Source organism: Carassius auratus, chromosome 26 (genome assembly GCF_003368295.1).
Source record: "Carassius auratus strain Wakin chromosome 26, ASM336829v1, whole genome shotgun sequence".
Classification (NCBI taxonomy): Eukaryota; Metazoa; Chordata; class Actinopteri; order Cypriniformes; family Cyprinidae; genus Carassius; species Carassius auratus.
This window is the reverse complement of record NC_039268.1, coordinates 21,746,147-21,766,734: the sequence shown is the minus strand read 5'-3', so window position 1 is coordinate 21,766,734 and position 20,588 is coordinate 21,746,147. Positions and strand designations below refer to the sequence as shown.

The 20,588-nt window shown below is 32.7% G+C and overlaps 1 protein-coding gene across 2 annotated transcripts in view; it reads left to right on the top strand.

The window, feature by feature from the left end:
- The window catches only part of LOC113044638 (glypican-6-like), a 184,598-nt gene extending 166,543 nt beyond the window's left edge, over positions 1-18,055 (top strand). For both annotated transcript variants that reach the window (XM_026204785.1, XM_026204784.1), the window contains 3 exons: positions 7,570-7,700; positions 11,324-11,499; positions 13,709-18,055. In XM_026204785.1, coding sequence (XP_026060570.1) covers positions 7,570-7,700; positions 11,324-11,499; positions 13,709-13,914 — 513 coding nt within the window. In that variant the 3' untranslated portion in view covers positions 13,915-18,055. The remainder of the gene's footprint in view (positions 1-7,569; positions 7,701-11,323; positions 11,500-13,708) is intronic.
- The last annotated feature ends 2,533 nt before the right edge of the window (positions 18,056-20,588 follow it).

Below are 20,588 nucleotides of genomic sequence, written 5' to 3'. Positions count from 1 at the left end.
TATTAATATACAAAGCCTGTGCTAGAATCCCGTTTAACATGATTTTATATGGCATTTAGCATGACACACCACAGGACATGTCAAGTATTTCATGCCAAAGCCCACATGCAAACAAACTCGGTTGGAGTCCAATTGATTTCTGATGAGCAGATATCATAGCTCAGGATTTTATCAGTTGAATATCGCCTCGGACGAAATGCCACTCGCAAGCTGTTTGTGTACAGAACGCCAGGGGACGTGTTCCTGACTGTGAATAACACAAAACAGTGAAACGTCACGCTGCGTAATCCCCCGTCCAATTAGCCAAATCCACTCCACACGTCTAATCTATAGCAGCATGAGAGGAACGCATTAGCATGATGCCGCTCGTTCACGTAGGGAGGAAGGAGTGCAAGAATAAGTAGTCCTAATGAGGAGCTCTGACCTGTACGAGGCTCAGATCTTCACATGACTCGGCCTGCTATCGGTGGCCCCCGATCTTCACAAGGAATGCTTCAGGGAACGTGACTCGGCAGCCATTTGATCAGACGCTAAGAAGGGTCACCGAGGCCGACCCCACATGAAGCGGCGAGGGTGCATTTGGTATGCGGAGCCGCGAGCGAGTGGCTTGCATGACTGTTCAACTGGCATTTGACATCACTTCCAAGATCTCGGGCTTCAGTGAAGGGAGAGCTGGAGACACAAGAGACGAGGCTGTAAACTTGGTTTTCACTGTTACAGAAGTCGGCAGGGCCTTTTAACTCTGTTGTAAATGCATAGTTAGGGTCAACTCGTAAAGCACTGCTCGCAAACATTTTACCATTCACCAATTTACTTGCGCCATATGATGTATTTTCAAATAAAAATAGATTTACATGTATGTATTTAGCAGATGTTTTTATCCAAAGTGTTCCCTGGGAATTGAACCCACAACCTTTGGGCATTGCTAACGCAATTCTCTACCACTGAACCACAGGAACACACAAAATGGATATTAAATGGGTAAAAATTTTGTATGGGATGCAATTTTTATTTTTTTGTTAAATTCTAAATGGCTTCAAAGTCACTTTTGATGCATTTAAAGAATGCTTGCAACATAAAAGTATCAATAAAAATAAATAAATAATAAAAAAAAAAAAAAAAAAACTGCCATTAAATGCAAAATATGTAAGGACCCATAAAAGCCTTAAATGTTTTATTGAGATACCTGGGTTTTTATAATGAGTAATTTTGAAAGTTACATTATACCATCATGAAATATACTATACTTGTAATGTGCAATGTGTAAAGTGTAAATGTAAATTAAATGAGTAAAAATGTAGGATGCTACATAATTTTAGATGTCTGCATTGCCAAAAATTATTTTCTTAAATATTTTCTTTTTTCTTCTTCTAATAAACATACATAAACATCCTTAAAGCAAGACAAATGTAAAACCTTAGTCAACTGAATGTGATTTACACTTAAAAAAATCCAGTATTTCCAGTATTTTAAGCCATATACACATCATTCAAGATATATTTTTTCAGCCTTGTTTTAAGTATATTTATATATTTTTCTTCTGTTTATTTATTTGATTGATTGATAAGTGTTTTCCAATAAAGCATGCATAATAAAAAACATAACTTACATAAATTAAATAATTAAATAATAAATAATTATGCTTTTATATTGACTTAATAATACATAAATAATACATAAATAATATACATTAGCATGCCACAGGAAGAGAGAAAATATAAAATCATACAGACTCCCAGAAACAATGGCAATAACATCCGAAGATATCTTAAATGATATATGATATATGAAATTATCTGAGCAATCCTTCAAAATAGCAATCATTTCAAAAGGTTATTTTGTTTGCTATGATTATTGCGTGCCCTTCGCAGTCTTCTCCATAATGAATTTTGCTGTTATTCTAGTCATGCAATCTTTAATGTATCATTACATAGGCATGGACCTCATAGCATAAAAAAAAAAAAAAAAAAAAACTCAGCTGGGAATAAAATCATTATAAATTGGGACATGTCATCTCCTAAACTTTCTAATAGAGGGCAGTTGCAGGGAATTTTGAAGGTTGAAAGTCGCATGTAGACCTGGCCAGCAATGATGGGTCCTGCTTGTATTCCCCAGCGAGCCGGAGAACTATCAGGTCTAAATGGTGCCGAGCACATTTAGCACCACAATGATGGATTGTACCCACCAAACATTTCCTCCTATTTTAAGTGAAAAGGAGTCCAGAGGCTAAACTCCACCCGTATGCTGTAACAGGCACATTTATATCCATTTGATATAAAACAGACAGTTCTGACACTCTATACTCATGATATATGTTCAAAAACATGAAGAGCAAATTAAGTTATATAACCAGAGCTCCAAAACTAAATAAATAAAGTAAACTAAAAATAAAATAAATAAATAAACAAATAAACCAAAGATTCATTCTTTTGTGTGATCGCTTGCTTTAATTCTGTGTGTGTGTGTGTGTGTGTGTGTGTGTGTGTGTATATAATATAATATATATATATATATATATATATATATATATATATATATATATATATATATATAAATAAATTAAATTTATAAAAAATGAAGTGTAAACATACAGAATCATTGATTATTATAACTCAAATCAAAATTATAAGTGCAAAAAATATGTTGCCAAATGTTAAATTATATTGTTAAATGCACCAGATTTATTTTATTTTATTTTTTCACGAACCACCATTGTTGTATTGTTAATAAAAGTATTTATTTGTTAGAACATTTCTGATTTTAATCACATTTTCATTGTTTACATACGGTATGCCGATGTTTTATTTTTATTATTTTTTTTTTAATGATAGGTTTTGGTCATTCTGTTTTGTTTACTATGGTAAATATATATATATATATATATATATATATATATATATATATATATATATATATATATATATATATATATATATATATATATATATATAAAACCCTGTAATGTGCATGCTCTTATGGTTTAATTCATTATTTTGTTGTACTAGAATTATTAGAAACTAGAAGGCCTACTTTGTAAAAAGAAAAAAAAAAATAATAATATATTTTTTTTTTTTACTTACTCTACCAAACCAGCTAATTTTGCCTTAGCAAGGAACAGACTTAATTAGTCTACATTACATGGAAAATAAATTATTATATGCTTTTTTTCCTCTGCTCTGACTAGATACTGCCATATTTTGGAGTGTTTTTGAACTGCTGCAGTAATTACAGCATCACATTCACAGAAAATAAGGATGCTTTTCCACAGATAACACACTGACGTCTCAGCTGTTGTTGTTTTCTAGACTGTTACAGAAATGTTTTCTAAATGACTGAATAATACATTATTTTTCCACTTTTTGACTGCAAATACATTCACTCACCCGCAAGACATTCCAAACCTGCTAGACTTGATTTTTTTTCCATATAATAAGAAATAAAAGCATATGGGTTTGGAATGACATGTGGGTGACTAAAAGATGACCGTTTTTTATTTTAGGCTTTGTAGTATTCCACTAAACCTCTCAAATGCTTTAGCCCAGATCAACACGTCATCGAGGAGCAGCAGACTTGCTGGGAACCCACGTGTGGAGCCGTGGCACATGTAGGGAATGATGCCCAGTGCTCGGACTCTGCTGTCTGGCTGTTGTCGAGCTCGGACGAGTGTTGAGCAATGAGGCCCCAGCGAATAGCAGTTCTGCCCTTAACTCATCCCTTCTGGCAGGCCTGTGTGCTAATGATCTGTGTGGCCGAACTGTTAGACGATCTGCAGCCTGTCCCAGCGCGCAACGCTTGCCCAATATACAGCCACTCACTTACCGCTAACATAAGACTTCTCTTAATACACAGCATGTATTTTAATACACCTTTGAAACATGAGTTGGTTTATTTATTTATATGCGTGCTCTTGGCATGCTCTCTGATGTCTTGGGAGTCTTTCTGTATCGCTCTCTCAGAGGTGCAGCAGCATCTAGTGGTCTTGCCGGAAAGAGATATTTGCGTGAATGAAATATTTTTCTCACCTTTGTTCTGTGCACATGCAAATACAATATATATATATATATATATATATATATATATATAGTTGCATGTATTCACGAAGCATGAGCAGAACAAACTTCTGTGTAAATTTATCATAAACATGCATGAATTGAAACTGGATAAATGGAATAAAGTATTGCAAGAACTTATGCAAGCATAGTTGCAAAAATACAAACGATGCAGAAAAGTATTCAGTTGCGTAAGTTGTGTCAAAGTCAATTTACGGTTTTACGACTGATTAACACTCAACTCTAAAACGATGCAGCTCATGCAAAGTGTAACAATTTTGAAGCTGATTGATATTTAAAACATAAGAATCTATCCTGCTTTAAAGAGCTAGAGCATTTAAAAGTGACAAATGTGCAGTATGTGCTAATTATAAGCAGAACAATATTGTGCGTTGGTGCACACACTAATATAGTTATTGTTTTAGTTATCGTCTTGGTGTGAACATGTCTTTCTGAAAGTTTATGCAATTATCTAAGTATTAAAATGTCTGATGTAATTTGTACATAATTAGTCTGAATGAGAATCTAACAGTTTACACATTCATTTGATGTATATTATGTCACAAATTTGTATTTTTATAAGAATATTTTTTCTTTCAATTATTTGTATTACAAAATATGTTTCGGTATTACTATATATATATATATATTTTTTTTTTTGTCATTTTGTTAAAAAGTTTTTTTTTTCACATTTACTTCTTTGTGATATAATTTTTTTTATTTTTATTATTATTACTGTAAAATCAGAAATGATTTGATAGAAGCATCCATGCTGTCATTTTAATTCCTTTTTATGACTTGCTGTGTTCCCCAGTGTTTTGTAAGAAGAAACCGGTCGCCCATTTATTTGACTCATAAGGTTCATCTAAAGCCACATGTACTGAATCTCAAAAAAAAAAAAAAAAAGAAAGAAATCATCATCTCTCCCATTTTCTGTACAATCCGCTGTTGTGTGTTTATCTCGACACCCTCCTAAAGCATCCATGCTAAGGTGTTAATATCAGCATCCAGCCTAACAGCTTCTGAATGCTAACCAAAAGCTCGGTGTGAAAGCGCTCCAGATCTCTGCAGCCCGTGCTAACAGATTAGCACTTCAAAAAGGGCAAAGCGGTCTCCAACTCTGACACGCCGTCAATACACATTCTTTAATGTCGTGCCTCTGGCTGTTGCTGTTGACTCGGCAGATAACCTCGGCGTCATTTAGCACAGCTTATTTCTGCAGAACGTGACATCCAGCACCTTTTAATCCCATTATAGCATTATTATGTCAGAAACCTAATATACTCGCATGATGACACATACAGGATGTGTACAGGTTTCCTGTGCCAACAAGAATTAATGTCACATTGCTTGAGGTATTTATGGCAAATTGCGTAATGATTCTTCCAGGTCTCTGATACTCATACAAGTCTAATATCAGAAAAGAACTCAACAAAACAACCCCGCGTCAAGGATTCAACATAAGATGCATTAAACGCAATGCAAACATACACAGGCAAATACTACATTTGTCAAAATCTGTTCTGATGAAGAAACAAACATAAATGAATATATCTCATAATTCTGGTCTTAACCACTAACATGAGTCACGTGAGAAGGCCTTCAATGTTTCCTACGATCTGTGCAGCATATACAGTATCTCCCATCAGACCCTTCACTGATAAGCATCAATTTGTTTGCTTTCTGGAGTGCAGTGCACTTCGTTAATAAAATCAATCTGCACACGTCTGAGGCTCGGAGCTCAGATCTGGTGATGTACCAGAAGATTTTATCAATGACTCGATGTAATGTCTCGGCACAAGCTAATTTTCTCTTGCACAAAAGGCAGTTAGAGTATAATGCAGATTCAATAATAGAGTACACCTTTGGTTGAGTGAAGACCGTCTGGGGCCATTTTACTTTGACCTAAAAGGTACACCTTATACAATAGGGAATATACAAGCATATTATCTACTAAACCCACAAAGGGAATATTTTAAAGGCATCTGTTGAATTCTGATAGACTTCTCTAGCAACACAGAATGGATCAGGTTAGCGTGCTAGGATGCTACGCATGCCAGTTTTATTGTATTTTTTGTCTTATTTTGTTATATAGTCAATCTGGAAAAAAAAATCTAACATCACTTATGTAATGCAAAGTCTCTTCATTAGGCTACATAATAAGAAGAATCATTTCTGTCTTTAGAACAAAAGCTATGAAATAAACTTTATTATTCAAGCAATTCAACACAATCAAGAGCATTCTTACTATACAGCAGTTCAGATAACAATGAGTTGAATGACTTAGTTTTGACACAATATTGCCAATTAGTTTGGATTCTTGCTCCACCGAGGAAAATGTTTCCAGAGCTGTGCATCTCTGAAGAAGAGGTAACACGTTTCCTTCATGAATGATTCAGCTTTTTTTGATTCGACTGAATGGACGAATCAATGACTCACTTCTAAGGACAGCCATTTGTTTTGTCCCTGAGTAAATCCATGCTCATACATTTCTTCAGTTCCTGCTTTCTTCATGAATAAATCTGTGTTTTGAATGAATCGACTGAATGAATGATTCAATGATTCGCTCATAGTGAAGGCCAGTAGTTTTATCCCTGTGAATCTGTGTTTGTGAGTTCATTGGTTAAGTGAATGCTTCAGTCAGACGCTCACATGCTTTGTTCCTCAATGAATCAGTGTTTCGAATGAATCAACTGAATGAATGATTCAGCGAGTCACTCAAAAGGCAGCCAATTGTTTTATTCCTGTAAAAATCTACACATTAATAAAGACAGGTCGTAGTTTTGATTGTGTTTTTGAGCGAATCAGATGAATAAATGAATCACTAACTCACTCAAATATGGTCTCTTTTCGCCACCAATTGGTGCAATGATGTAACTCAGGAAGAGTCAATCCAAATTGATACAAAAGTTGCAACTAACTATTGTATAATTATATTTTGTTGCTTGTTGAAATTGTTATCCCACTTTTAGCTAATAGTAATAGTGAATCTTGCCTTAACAAGCACTGCTAGCCAGTAAATAGTAAAACTATTATACAAGTCGACAGAGCTGAAGAAGAGCAGCCATTTAATAAAGCATTTTAAGAGACAACCAGTGACAAATTTTACAAATGACTAGACATTGATAGACGATCTTTACAGATAAACCTTGGCATAATGCCTGCAAATAAGTCCAATTTATAAACCTCTCACTACACCATGTTGGGTTGAGAAGAGATTTCAGCGATCCCGTTCAGACATTTCCAGAAAATCCGTCCTTCTGGTTGGTACAAAAAAATACCAGAACAGCTTAGTGGAGGATTAGACTTGCACCTGGTCCCCAATGAATTCTCTTATGGTGTTAAAACCGAAAAAGTCAACTGTGCGGCGAGCCAGAATGAGATTTCCATGCAAATTGTTGGCCCCATCTTCCTCCTCCTTTATAATAATCCCAACTCAATCCATCCCTCAGTTCGAATTGTGCCTACATCTTCATTCTCTCAGTGTATTTTAGTGTTGACTTTCTGTGCATGATTCCAGGTGATCGACATTAAGGAGAAGTTGAAGGAGTCGAAGAAATTCTGGTCGTCGCTGCCAGACAGCATCTGTGCAGAGGACGAAGTGACTGACCCAGATGAGGAGCAGTGCTGGAACAGTCACACAAAGGGAAGGTACGACGGTCACCTTCAGACACACATTCCCTTGAGTCGCATTGCAGATTGTTGTGTTTCAATGACACCTTCCATGGTAATTGTTTTAGCGATAATAGGTCATAGGAAAATACAAAACATGCTCTTGGCACAATAGAAGGTTGCTGTCTGTCCAAAAATACATATATTGTGTTACCCAACCAATTTTTTTTATATATATATATAAATGAATGAATGCATGAGTGAATGAATGAATTAATGAATGAATTAGATTTTATTGAATTTTATTGAACTTGATTTAATATGTGCAAATTCTTTGTTATCCACTGGTGGTAAATTAAATTAAATTAAATTAAATTAAATTAAATTAAATTAAATTAAATTAAATTAAATTAAATTAAATTAAATTAAATTAAATTAAATTAAATTAAATTAAATTAAATTTTTTACTATGGTTAAAAATTCAAGTTTGGGGTCAGTGAAAATAAATTAATAATTTAATTTAGCAAGGATGCATTAAATTGTACAAACATGGCATCAAAGACAATGCAATATAATGAAAATTTAGCTCTGCATCAAATTAATCAATTACATTTTAAATGTACTGGTAAGATTTAAAATATTAGATTGTTCAATAAAATTTAGATTTAAATAAATGAAATGCTATTAAATATGTAATTATTCATCATTTTTACCATCACAATTACAATTACAACAATCACAATTACACTTCCAATTTTATTTTATGCAGAAACTAGTTGCATAGTGTTCGGATATATAAAGATCAATAAAAGCAAAATAAACATACTGAAATAAATACATTTTTACTCCAATTTTTGAAAATTCAGCTTTGGGGTAAAGTACATTTAAAGCTATTTAAATGTTAAAAATAATTTAGCCTTGGTGAGAGGATGAGACTTATTTGCATAAATAATCAATCAAGCTTACCAACCCCAAACCTTTGAATGGTTGTGTGTATTACTATGTGAAGTTAAGATGTTGCATCCAAAACAACTACATTTGGGTTTAAAAACAGACTTTTAATTTATTTGTCTTGACTTGTTTTGAACAAGTACACTTAAAAGCTATCAATGCAATATTTTTTTTTTACTATTATTGTTATTTTTTTAAATGCTGCAAGACTTTGAAAAACTATGAGACACAATGGAAATGCCCAAGGACCGCAGTTTGCATGTTACATTAGAGTTTCTTAAACAGCATTTAAAAAACAAATTAAGAAATAAAATAAAGCAATAAAAAAGGCTTTGGGTGGATTGACAGGCCTGTGGTTTTAGTGTAGTTCATCCCTTCAGTTCATCTCAGTTCTCATGAACACGCCATGATGTCTGTCACTCCGTCTGCCCGCCTTTGACAATAAGCCAGATGGCTTGGCAGAAAACCCGTCCGCTTTCCAGTCCTCCACAAGTGATAATATCAGCAGATGGTGCAATATAAGATGTGTTTCATTTTCTTTCCAAGCGGCCTCATCATGTAAATGACCCGTACTGTGTGAAAAGAGTTTTTTAGAGCACCTAACAGACAAATCAATGCAAATGATAAGACTATATATATATATATATATATATATATATATATATATATATATATGTACGTGTGTGTATGTGTGTGTGTGTTTGTATGTGTGTCAGATCTGGTCTCCACAGAGTACACCAGTCTCATTATTGCTTAATTACTGCTTAAAAACCAAACTGATTTCACTTGAATAGGAGCACATTTGCGTTGCCGCAACCTTGGGAGCATTCAACAAGTTTCATTTATTTTTACACAAAGCACCACCTGAAATATTAATTAGGCACAAACTATTACCTCTTGCTAAAGTGCTTATTAGGAGATTAGATCTCAATAGAGTTGGTTGCATGCATAATGCTGCAATGTGTTTATATTGACTCACAGGGTTCAGATAAAGAGGCAGAAATTGAGCAAAGGCAAACATGGTGTATGGAATTAATTCAGTGCGAATCACAGATTCTACAGACTTCATTGTGTAGATCATTCTATAAGATAATCATGGCTATAATGTATTGCTTTAAAATTGATCACAGTTCACATTCATCACATTCACATGTATCACTTTATTTCATTTTAGGCATAAACTGGTTGTAAATTAATTTTACTATATTTCACCTTTATTATGGTTACTTTTGAAAAAAAGAAAAAAATAGGCAGAAACTGGTTGCATATTGCTTGGATATATAATCATATACATATACATTTATTAAAATAAAAAAAAATTAACTACAGTTTTTAATTTTAAACCACCACAGTTGCCTTTTTATATAAATAAAAAATAATAATTTCTTATTTTAAACTTCATCACCTTTTCAGCTTTAACATATACCTTTTCCATTTTGTTTTGCAAAGAAACTGGTTGAATAGTGTTTGGAATTAAAATGTTCATAAATTCAAATAGATGTATAGCATATATATATATATATATATATATATATATATATATATATATATATATATATATATATATATATATATATATATATATATATATATATATATATATATATATATATATATTTTTTTTTTTTTTTTTTTTATGTTAAACTTCCCAGTTACCTTTTTATTAATTAATTATTGAATGTGTTTATTTAGAATGTGGCTGCTTGGATTTATAATATTCAATTAATTCAAATTAATGTATTTAAATGAATATTTAAATAAATGTAAAGATTAAGAATCTCATTGTTAGAATGATGATCCATTAATAATGTAATTTGCAAAATGATGTATTTACTAAATTTGCATACTTAGTTATTCCATATTTATTTTTTGCAACTACTTAAAATAATATAATCTGCCAAAGTGTGTTTTACGTTATTTAACCATGAAAACACTTGAGATTGAATAATAATAATAATAATAATAATAATAATAATAATAATAATAATAATAATAATAAAATAATCAAGTCTTTCTCTCTTGTCTTTTCCTGATCAAGTAGCGCAAGTAATTATGCAAAATGTAAAAATAAATAAATAAGTCGCTGAAACTTTAACACTTTTATTAGCTGCCTTGCAAGCACAACATTTCCTTCAAGAAATGCAGATCTAGTAATGTTTGCACCTTTTCAACCAAGGTGATTTTCACGCTATAGGTGAAAGTGCAGCTTGCAGCCTGCCATTATTCTTGTGTTGTACAGCACAGGGCGACGCAAAAAACGCTGACTTCTGATGCACGCGGTGCAAGTGAATATTGCAAATGAAGTCATTCTGCACACAATGTAGAGCCGCAGGGCTTGTTAATGTGAACGTGAGAGGTGCTGATCCTGCTGAAGTCGCTCTTGATGGGGTCATGCTTGAGCCCAACACTTCATCATGTGACCATTACAAATGCTGCAAAATATTAAGGTTTTATTATAACTGGCTGAGAAAATGCATTTCGAGGCACATAAATGTTTTTGCATGAAGGTGTTTGCATAAATTATGATTTTTGTTTAATTTATAAAATTTCTGTACGTAAATGGTAAATGCATTTCCCATTTAAAGATTTGTAATCAAATATAGATCACAGATTCCTAAAAGTGATTCGTTTGATGTTTTTGTTGAACCCTGAATGTGAAAGCCTGCGAATAAAATATTCCCACCAAATGCTTGCCTCCTGTTGATTTCCAGATATTTCCCTGAAGTTGTAAAAGACGGTCTCACGAACCAGCTCAATAACCCAGAGGTGGAAGTGGACATCACCAGACCGGACACCTTCATCAGACAACAGATCATGACCCTGCGAGTGATGACCAACAAGCTGCGAAACGCCTACAACGGCAAAGACGTCTACTTCCAGGACTCCAGTGAGTTGCTTCCTTTTGAAAGAAAGGCTTTAAAGTTAAAAAAATATAAAAAAAAAATATTATATATATATGCTCTTTAAATAACAAAGAAAAAACATTGCGCCAGACTTTAGACCAGGTTTGAGTTGGTCTATGGTGCAGTCTATTTTCAGCTCCTTAAAATAGCAATGCACCTGAACACACCTTTTTTTAGACCAGCACGCCCATGGGTGCACAAATGAGTGCAAATGCATTTGTTAATTAAACGATGTGGCACTGGACGGGAAGATGCGAGCGGTGCCAGACTGAAACTAGCAAACACACTTGTGCTGCGCCTTGCGCTGGGTGTATTATAGGGCCCAACATATTTAATGATTAAAAAATAAAGTTTAAAAATTATTGCATACAATTTAGAATGATTGCATATAAAATAAATATTTAATTGTCCCGCCCATCAAAAAAAAATAAAAATAATAATAATAATATATTATATATATATATATATATATATATATATATATATATATATATATATATATATATATATATATATATATATATATATATTATTAATTAATATTAAGTCAGCGTGTAAATCAAATTGGCATTGCAGACATTATTACTTACAAAAATTTAAAAATAAGATGTTATAAAATATATAACTTTCCAGTTATGTTCGATTTTGTAAGATGGAAAATTTGCAGCCTGTATAGAAGTTTTTGTTGACTTTTCAGTGCAATTTTGAAGTACACAAACAACTCAAAGGTGAAAAAGTCAGCAAGCTCATCTCTCTGAGTGCACTGCTCCGTTCTCAAGGAGACAAATTAGTATTTAAGTCATGCACCATACGCTCTGTTATTGGCACTTATTTTGGTTTTGACCTACTTTAGATCTGACTTTCTTAAAGGTATAATGCATAGATGAAAATAGATTCAATTGCACAGATAAAAATAAGCCCAAACTGGCATGCACATTTACACCCTTTTCTGATGCAAAAGCTCTCCAGCATGTGTTATTCCCCGTAAAGAGGCCAGCCCATCCCTTAAACGGCCGCCCGCTGGCTCCATTAATCATTCGACGGCGTCAGAACGCATCCCACGCCGTCTAGACCCTCTGCCAGAGTCAGTGAAATGAGATCCCTCATCTGTCACAAACTCACACCAACAGGAAGCTGAATTATGATAATGGAGGGTCGGGTTCGGGAATGTTCACGTCCTCCGGTGCCATTTATGTTTGCTGGGTTTGAGTTGATAGGGAGTAACTCTAAACCTATGTCAGGACCAATGATAATCATTCAAGAAATCAAGAAATCAGTTCAGAGATCAATAAATCAATGCAAATATACACTCTAAAAAATGCTGGGTTAAATATGGACAAACCCATGAATTGCTCGATCAAAACAACCTAATCGCTGGGTTTGTCCATATTTTACCCAAAGCTGGGTTGTACTGCACTGTATTTGTTTTAAATAACCAAATAAATAAATATGATTTAATTTAATAATATGCAAAAATATAAAATGTATAAAAAAATATTGAAATTACAATATAAAATTTACCAATGTATAATAGTTTAATATAGAGAAATTTAAATGTGGTTGTTATCCCCTTTATAAAAACACATAAAATATCTTTGTAATTTAAAATTATTATAATAGAAAAAAATATAATAGAAAATATAATAATATAAAAATTTAATAAAAATGTAGCAATTAATAATTGAGATGCAGCCAATAAGTTCTTTATAAACACACATGAAGTATCATATATAATTATAATTTATGTTTATAAAATATAATATTAAAATAATTTAACAAAACAATAAAAATATATATTATGTATAATAAAGTATTAATAATACAAAACAATAATATCCATAATAAACATTTTAAATATTTCAAATATATCTATATTTTTGCTTTATATGGTTTTTAAATATTTCTTATTTTTATAATAATTCAAAACATATTAGCAACTTATAATTTATAAGGTTTAACATTTTATCTTTACATTAAAAAAATATATATATATGTATATAATTGCATTTTTAGAAATTAATGAATTTGCTTGTGTTCGATCCATTTTTCTAAATTATCTTCAGACACTAAACATGATTCCTTAATATTTTTATTTCCCAATTTTTAACTGATGATTTTAGATGCAGCCTGCAGGTGCATGTTATTTCTGTGCATGTCTTCGTACACTGACTCATTTGTGTTTCTCAATGCCAGGTGATGAGGAGAGCGGCTCGGGGAGCGGAAGCGGCTTCACCACAGAACCGGAAGTGGTGCATACGGAGCCGCCGATGCTGGAAGCAGACAAAAGTGACCCTCAGCCACCAGCAGACGCAGCGGGCCCTCGGCAGACGCCTTCACTGCAGTTACTGTCCGCCGTAACGGCCCTCACATGGCTGCTGCTGCTGCTGCGGTGGAGATAATGGCAGTAGACGGCACGCAGCCGCACGGACGCTTAAGACAGACGCAGCGTCGCTCACGCTGTTAGCCTTTCCCTAACTGGACCGGACATTTTCCAAAAAAATAGCAAGAAAAAGCCCATGAAAAAAGGAGAGCAAGCTAGTTAGCTAGACATGAGGAGGAAACCTTTGCATCCTGCTTGTTCCAAAGAATGCTTGGTGCAATCAGAAGCCAACTGCTCTCATTTCTAAATGAAGTTAAAAGAAAAGCAAACTTTTAGGGTGAAAAGTGGTCGCCGTGCAAATGGGATCGCTTTATGTTTTTCGGAAAAGAATGGGAAAATATGAAAATCTATTTTTGTTTTCCTTTTATACTGCATAAAATGAGACAAAATACAAAATACGTTTTTTTTTCTTTTCTTTTTTTTTTTTTTTTTTGCGTTTTGCTCTTCCCGAGTTCATTGTGCGACAAAAAGCAGACATTATAAAGAAAAAAAGTAAGAATAAAAATCTATATAAATCAACTTGTTTATGTACCACTGTGAGAATGCATGGGGAGGTCGTGAGTAAATGTTTTTAACTGTGATTTTCACACGATTTTAATGCTTTTACTCTTTTTTGAAGTGTATTTGTTGTTCTTTTGCTAGGCTGATGGCGATTTAAGTTCATTTTATAGGACTTCTGATGGTGAGCGTGAAGGTCAAGTTTTACCGAGGGCTGCTCCTGCTTAATTCAAAATTAATGATCCATATCTTAATATATAAAGGTTTAGTTATAAAATGTTTTCTTACAGAGAAAGATTTATTTATATTTCTTATATAATTATATATTTTGGCTTTACCGGATAGCAACTTTTATTCAGAAGCGCGTATCTAACAAAATAGCTCTCGCAAATCTTTTTTTTTTTTTTTTTTTTCTTGGTTTTGCTATTTTCAGTTCGTTAATTTATCTAACAAATATTTTCTTTTTGGATGTGCCTGGTACAGGCTATTTTAAAATACATTTCTTACTGAATAACTCCTTCGCCCCGTGTGTAATTCTGATTTGGGATAGTTTTTCTAGTGAAAAGCCAGTGTTAAGCCCGACTGATTCATGTTCCTTACGCTCATTTATATACTCATCATTCTAATTGATTATGTATGCAAAACCTCATTTACTCATCAACAGCTTTTTCAGTCTTTATATGTAGCTCATCATATCATCATTTCATGTATAAACATTTACAAAATTATTTTGTTGTGAAACAACAGGCCTCATTTATGAAACTAAAGCAGATTAAATTTGTGTGTAAATACTAAATATTCTGTGTTTTGCAACATGCAAAATGTTTCTTTGAATTACCATTTTTGACAGATTTGGAGAAAAGTAGCATTCCAACACAATGGATGCTCTGCAGTGAATGGGTGCCGCCAGAATAAGAGTCCAAACAGCTGATAAAAACATCACAAGTAATTCACACCACTCCAGTCCATCGGTTAATATCATGAGAAGCCAAAAGATGCGTGTTTGTAAGAAACAAATCCATCAAAATGTTTTTAACCCTAAATTGTTTCCTCCAGCTAAAATACAAGTCCATAATCCACAATAATGATTCATCCATCGAAAAAGTCATCTCGTCTGAATCAGGAGAGAAGCACTGTTAACAAGAGAAAAAAGTGCAAAATAGCTGTAAACAAATGTGTGGGTGGATTTTGATGGGAGAGACAACAGGAGATGGACTTATTCCCTGGTGGGAAGCATTATTATGGATTATGGACTCATATTTTAGCTGGAAGCAATGGGTTAAATTTAAAAATGTCTTGATGGATTTGTTTCGTACAAGCACGCAGCTTCTCTCTTCACAAGACATTTATTGATGGACTGTAGTGCTGTGGATTAATTGTGGATTATTGTGATGTTTTTATCAGCTGTTTGAACTCTTATTTTGACGGCACCCATTCGCTGCAGAGGATCTATTGGTGAAACAGTGATGCAATGCTACATTTCTCCAAATCTTATGAAGAAACAAACTCATCAACACCTTTTATTTTTTGGATGAACTACCGTATGCCTTTATTTTAAATCGCATTCAACATTTTTTTAATGAAAGACTTACATTGTTCTGCTTATGTTTCACGAACGAGGCCCGATGTGTTTGAGTGGCTATGAATGTTACAAGGGCACTTTCTTGGGTTGACTTGTATCTGTAGTTATGAATGTTCCCAATCCAGTGCAATTCAAATTCGATTTCTACATTGAAGAAACTGACATAATAACCAGTTTAATGGCTCAGACCTCCCATTATGAATGCTGGCATGTGTTAATGTATCGTTTTATGACAGCCTCTCCAAACAACTTGTGGTTTATGGAAGGATGTTGTGCATTCACCCAGAACCGCAAAGCTGTGCTTTAAGTTCAAAGCTGCCTGCTAAAACATCATGCTTCTTGTCATCATTGAAATGCAAAGATGCTAAAAGATCCTCATATGTCCTCTTCTCATAGATGCGTGAAGGTTTAATTGAGCATCAGAGAGGATGGGTGGCGTGTGGAATATAGACACACAAGCAGCTTTGAAAATAAAATGAGAGAGAGTCCGGGGATGCTTCACTGCATCTGGTTTTGAAGGCAGGACAGGGAGCAGAAAACGCTGTGCTTTTTTGCTCATGCGTAGGTACTTTTGTCTTCCCAGAAAGGCTCAGAAAGCACCTCGGTGGGTTTTGGAAATGAGAAATTCAGTGAGCCAGGAGAGAGGGCACGTTGAGGAAAGGTCGAACACATAGCTGTGTCTTAAAGTCAACATGAAGTCAGATTTTGAACCCCATTCACTGAAACATCTTCCAAGCTCTTGTGCTGTGCTGAAAGTCCTTTACCTAATTTGTAATTTGCATTTTCATAATTGCTTGTAAGTCTGTCATTGTATTATATTATCCTCAAATATTGGATTTAATCTTTTTGTCCTTGTGCCTTTTTTTTTTTTTTTTTTTTTTTAATTAGCACAGGTTCTGTGTTTCTTTTTGGAGTTGCTTGATTGCTGGTATATGATATTTAATGCATTAACTTTGACAGCCCAAAAAGTTGCTAGTCATTTTTGACCAGGAACACCACAAGTTCAATGAGGAGGTTAAACTAATAAATAAATAAATCTCATACACCATTAACTTACTTTTTCAGGAAAAAAAATAAAATTAAATAATATCCTCTCCAGGTAATTTTTTTTTTTTTTTTTTTTTTTTTTTTTTTTTATGAACTCAATGGAAGTAAATATGACAGTCTATGTTGACTTTAAGTGTGAGATATAATTGCAAAAGGAAATGAAGATGCAAATGTGCAAATGCAGAAGAGAAAAACACAGAATGATTTCTAGAAGGTATAATTCATGAATGCTTATCAGATGATGACGTTGCTTTAAGAAAGTCAATAGAGGTTGAGGGTCTCAAAAAGGTTGGTTGCTATATAGATCAAGAAGGGCCACATTAGTGCAAAAACAGACTTTTTCCCCCCTCTGTTTTCTCTTCCACTGCCCTCCATTCTTGTACGTTCCTGTCAGAATCTGAAGATGAAGCATGTTATGTAAAACTTTTGCTAATAGATTGCGTGTTTCTACTTGTGGTCTGAATGTATTTGGCTTTTCTCTTTTGTGCGGAGATGATATTGATTCAATGCCTATTTTATTGGTCTCGGACGATGCTAAGACTAAGCCGTCTATCCGTCAAAAAGACAATTGGTTTTTATTTTTCATGCTGTAATGTGTTTGATGGATGCAAACCAGATCCAAGCACTCTGAGTGAATCTGTTTCTATAGTTTTGCTTTCTTTTTCCACACTGCACTTTGAAATTGAGTTCCACCTTTAGATCTTTATATGAGTGACGAAAAAAGAAAAAAACAAAAGAAAACCGTTTACATGTAAACAAGTACAAGCCATGTCAATTACATGTTTGAAACACTTTAAGAAGATTGTGGTCTGAAAGTGAACGTTGTTCCTACTGAAGCACGCTGCTTTGAGCTACTATAGGTGAAGTTTTAATGCGACGTTTATGTCGTGCAAGCAGACATGCCTTACAGTTTGTTTTCTTTTCTTTTTTTAAGAAAAAAGTACTAAATGGATTGCGTATTTGAATTTTGTTACTCTCTCTTATATACGGACAAGTAATGAAGGGGTGCAAATAAACATTTTATATACCAAAACTGGTTGTCATTTTATGTGTGTGCATGTAAGCTTTTATTAGATGCATTTATGAAATTAAGTCAATCATCAGAAACACGCTGGTGACACTCATGCAAGGTTTATTTAAGCATGCATCATTACTTAAGCATTCATTCTGCAGATCAAAAGAGATTTAATGGAAATGCTGATGCGATCAAATTTAGTGAAGGAAAGAAAATCAATCAAGCTTTAAGGAATAATTACAAGCATAAGAGGTGTTTATGGTTTAATGGGCAGTCTGAATGAAATTGCATCTTAAAAACTGCATGATGGGATCATAAAACATGATCAAATTAAGGTTTGGTGTGTATGAGTGAGTCACCTGACCCAAATCAATCAATTCAATTGATTCATTAGACAGAACTCCCCCATTTGGTTGGAGATTAGACAACATTTTATATTTGTTTTTTTTTTGTGTGCAGTCAGCAAAAACAACATATTATTTTGTAGCACCCGGTCTCTTTCTCTCTCATTGCATAAAAATTCACAACTCTGCTGTAACCACCTATTCAAGTTTTAAAGAACCATTTCTCCCAAAACAATTAAAGGAAAGTGAAGGCCTTTGTTGAAGTGAAAGAAACATCAAGACAGATTTCGCATAGGCGTGTTCTTTGTGGGAACATACTGAATAGTTCCTACAGTAAATGCTGCTCAATACAGTTAATTAGGCTGAACAAATCTTTTGCATTAGTAAACTCAATATCCAAGTCTGAAACCAAAACTAACATTTTAGATGACTAATTTTTACAATATACACTTAAAAGTATTCCTAGCAGTTTGTAAATGATCTTTAAACTGCAGTATTTTAAGTTATCTATAGGATAACATATCCACTTCATATGAGCATCTGCCAGTGGATATTTTCCAATTCTCACTCATGATTTTCTAGTGTTTCGGGCTCAAGAAGGGATCATCTTATATTGAAGCTGCTCTCACAATACATATTTTTGTAATCAATTGTGTAGGAGAATGTTTATGACACCAGCTTCTTTCAAAATCCCTCAAAATATTTCTGCGTCAATTCAGATTTCTTATAACACTGTAATGATGATACCTTTTTACCTTTGGATACACCAAAAAAACACAGTAGGCATAATAAAAAATTAAAACACTTAAACAATGGGAACACTAATCACTGTAATGATGACTTAAAACAGCCTTTTAATATATAGTTAATAGTGGTTATATATATATATATATATATATATATATATATATATATATATATATATATATATATATATATATATATATATATATACGTAATAGGTTTAATATTAATAGTGCTAATACATAAATTTAATAGTGCTAAACATCTTTCCCATAATGCAATAAAAAGCTCAAAATATCAAAGTAATAACCCTGCATAAGAATTAATATAATAATAATAATAATAATAATAATAATAATAATAATATAAGTAGTTTATGCTAAGTTTATGCTAAGTGGCCTGAAAGTATTTTTTATTTATTATTATTATTATTATTTTTTTTTTTTTTTCGTAATGTCAACATCAAAATATACAGTGTATTTGAACATTTTCAACCACTAAACCTCATTGGACATGATGATCAATGCATTTACCTGCATGCCGCATACTAAGTCTAAAATTAAATCTAAAATATATAAAAATAAATAATAATAATAACAATTAGAACACTGGAAAAGCTAAAACTAACAGTGGACATTAATTAATACTAATATAAACTCATGGGAGATAAAAAAGGACAAACAATTATATAAAATATTCAAAACTGTGAACAAATACATAAATAAATAATGTTGCTTATATAAAAAGTGCACAAAAAACACCAGAATGAGAATAAAACTAAATTAAACAATACTAAGTAAAGCTAAAACTAACAGTGAACATTAATAAATACTAAAGTATACTGATGAGACCACAAAAAAATACATGTGATAATTATTTAAAACTGTATTTTTTACCTAGCAACATTTACATAATAAAAAAATAAAACCTGAAATTAATTAAAAAAAAAATAATAATGTCAACAACCTTTACATTAGATACAACATTTAAAAACACAATGTATGCCAAACATTTAAAATAATAAAAATAATAATACAAATTAGACATTGATTGTTGATTGGCTTTTGGATTATCAATCCAGAAATATTAAAACTAAAATTAAAACTGATATAAATTAAAAGGCTAAAACTACATTCAAAAACACTGAAAAGTTAACAAGTAAACTAACAGTACACATGAATTTAAATATTTATATTACAGTTATATAAATACTTTACAGTTATATAAAATAAATAAATAACAAAAAATCACACAAAACCTCATAATAATGGTAATAATAATTATAAATATAAATGCTTATTATATGATTATGGCTAAGAGTTGAAATATCTTAAAAAAATTACTTCAAATAATATTGTTTTACTTTTTATTGAAAATGCATTTGTGCATAATAAAAGGAAAGTGTCAAAATGATCACTAATTAGGTCCCTTTTTTGGAGTTGTATCTTTGAACTCAAAGTGAA